The 2,500-nt window shown below is 47.5% G+C and overlaps 1 protein-coding gene across 1 annotated transcript in view; it reads right to left on the bottom strand.

The window, feature by feature from the left end:
- The window catches only part of LOC143289327 (uncharacterized), a 43,268-nt gene that overhangs the window by 36,866 nt on the left and 3,902 nt on the right, over positions 1–2,500 (bottom strand). Inside the window, exon 3 of the mRNA XM_076598327.1 lies at positions 873–1,282. Coding sequence (XP_076454442.1) covers positions 873–1,282 — 410 coding nt within the window. The remainder of the gene's footprint in view (positions 1–872; positions 1,283–2,500) is intronic.

A 2,500-nucleotide genomic window follows, 5' to 3' on the forward strand; every position in this document is an offset into this window, starting at 1 on the left:
TTTGGGGGTTTTTTTAGTGGAGAGTGTCTTGCCCAAATTAATCCCCACTCTCTCGGCCAAGAGGGTTTCAGAACAGTCAGTGTTGGGGTGGTTCCCAAAGGCCAACTAGCCCCCAAGGCTGCAGCACTAAGAACCAGTGCAATTTTACCTCCTAGTTTGAGAGTCATAGTCATTCACAAAAGACTAAGCTGTAAATCATTTCCCATTGCTATGGAGAAACCATTGGTCATACAGCTCTCATTCGCTGTTGACCCAACTGTAAACTTGTGTCAAGGCAGATAGATAGACAGACAGTCACAGAAAGAGACAGACAGATAGACAGTATCGATACAGATAGAGACAGACAGACAGACAGACAGAGACAGGGAAACAGACAGACATGAACGGACAGAGAAACAGTTTCAGTTCTCAGTTTTCTCAAGAAGGCGTCACTGCGTTCCAACAAATCCATATACGTTACACCACATCTGCAAGGCAGATGACTGACCAGCAGCATAACCCAACGCGCTTAGTCAGGTCTTGCCTGCATGCATGTATACTTGTGTACCTATCACACGTATCAGAACGGAATTCTTCTACAGAATTTTGCCAGAAGACAACACTTATCTTGCCATGGATTCTTTTTTCAGTGCGCCAAGTGCGTGTTGCACACGGGACCTCGGTTTGATTTTCCAGTCAAACTTGGAAGAAAGGGCGAGACCGGGATTCGAACCCAGACCCCGACAAACACTGTACTGGCAGACGAGTGTCTTAACTATTCTGCCACCTTCCTCTCTAGACAGAGAAAGCGCCAGACAGACAGAGAAAGACAGAGACAGTGCCACACAGACCGACAGACAGACAGACAGGGGGGAGGGTAGTGTCTGACCCACCTGCACCTCCCAGCCCAACATGTTGGGCGGAAGCACGATCCTTGACACCAGCCTGACCAACACCACCTTCCCACACGTCGCGCGACCATGGCTGACCCTCGGGGTCATCAGTTCGGCCAGGAAAGGGTTAAATACCGGAAGCATAAACGGCAACCCGAAGGGTATGAACGGCATCCGATGTTCCACCGTCACTTCCTCTTCCCTCAGGTCAAGGTCCAGCACATTATCAGTGACCTCGTTGCCTGGAAACGCCTGCTCCGCCCTTGACCTCGCCCGTTGCCATGGCGACGCGTAGAACGTGCCGTCGAAGAGGCTCGCGAAGGGGTTGTTGTTGCTGGTGGTGGTGGTGGTGTGGCCTTGGGAGGATGGTGATGAGGTGGAGTGTGATGAGGTGGAGTGTGATGAGGCGCCTGTATTTCAATTCATATCGGAATATCAAAACAAAATTCACTTTCTTATTCCTGCACTGGGCGATTTAAACATTGCTGACAGACACTATTAAACATTGATTGCATGCTGGCAGACACTAACACACAATGCGCAGTAAAGGAAAGTGGGAAAGGGAACAGACGGAAATATTTGTCTCGCAGACACTCACCTACAGTTTACCATGATTTTTATTGTACACATACACACGACACGCAAAGACGTTGCATAGTTAGTACTGATTAATGTACATAATCGATAATGAAAAATGGGGGGGGGAAACCACGACATATTATAACCTGACTATGACAGAACTGTGTTGTCCTCCCGTCTCTTCTTCTGCCTGAGTCTTCTTGCTCTCAGGAAGGTCTTGGCCAGTCCTGATGAACGTAAGACGTGGTTATACCACAACAATGTCCTTTTCTTTACAGTGGTCAGTAGATCATCATGTGGCCCAATGGCTTACTTGACTCTTCTGCGCACTTCATCGTTTGTGATGTGGTCCCGGTATGTGATGCCTAACATCTTCCCAAAGCATCTCATCTCTCAAGGCCTGTATCTTATTTTCCACTTCATCCATGTCTCACATGCATATAGAAATATGGAAATGACAAGGAAGCGCATCAGCCTGATCTTTGAGCCGTCATTCCAGATGAGCCTCAGGTTTGACAGCGCTGTTGTTGTCTGAGCTGTCCTGTAGAGTATTTCTGGCTTGGATCCTTCATCCGAAAAGATTGCTTCGAGATACTTGAAGCTTTAAACGGTTTTCAGTTTTTCACCATTGACTCTTGGTATTGGTGCTGATGCCATCGGAGTTGTTGGTTATCAGTTTGGTCTTCTTCAAGTTTGTGCTGATCTCCATGCCACAGGCTGCAGATGTTTTGTCAAGGCATTCCACCAGGTTCACAAGCTCTTCTTCATTCCCTGCCAATCCGTCAATGCAACCAGCAAATCGCAGGTTGGTGATTGTCCTGCCACCGATGCTGACTGTTCCTTCAAGGTGTTCAAGTGTGTCAGTCAAGTTCTTCTCCAGGAAAATGTTGAAGAGAGTGGGAGATAGTGAACAGCCTTGTTTATTTCGACAGTCATCATTCGCCATCATCTGAATATGGGAAACAAAAAATGTCCCAAATTCTTCTTCCTGATCATCTTCATCTCCTCCTTCTCAGTCCTCAACGTTCTTCTTCTTCTCCTCCCTCCCT

The sequence above is a fragment of the Babylonia areolata genome, chromosome 13 (assembly GCF_041734735.1).
Source record: "Babylonia areolata isolate BAREFJ2019XMU chromosome 13, ASM4173473v1, whole genome shotgun sequence".
Taxonomy (NCBI): Eukaryota; Metazoa; Mollusca; class Gastropoda; order Neogastropoda; family Buccinidae; genus Babylonia; species Babylonia areolata.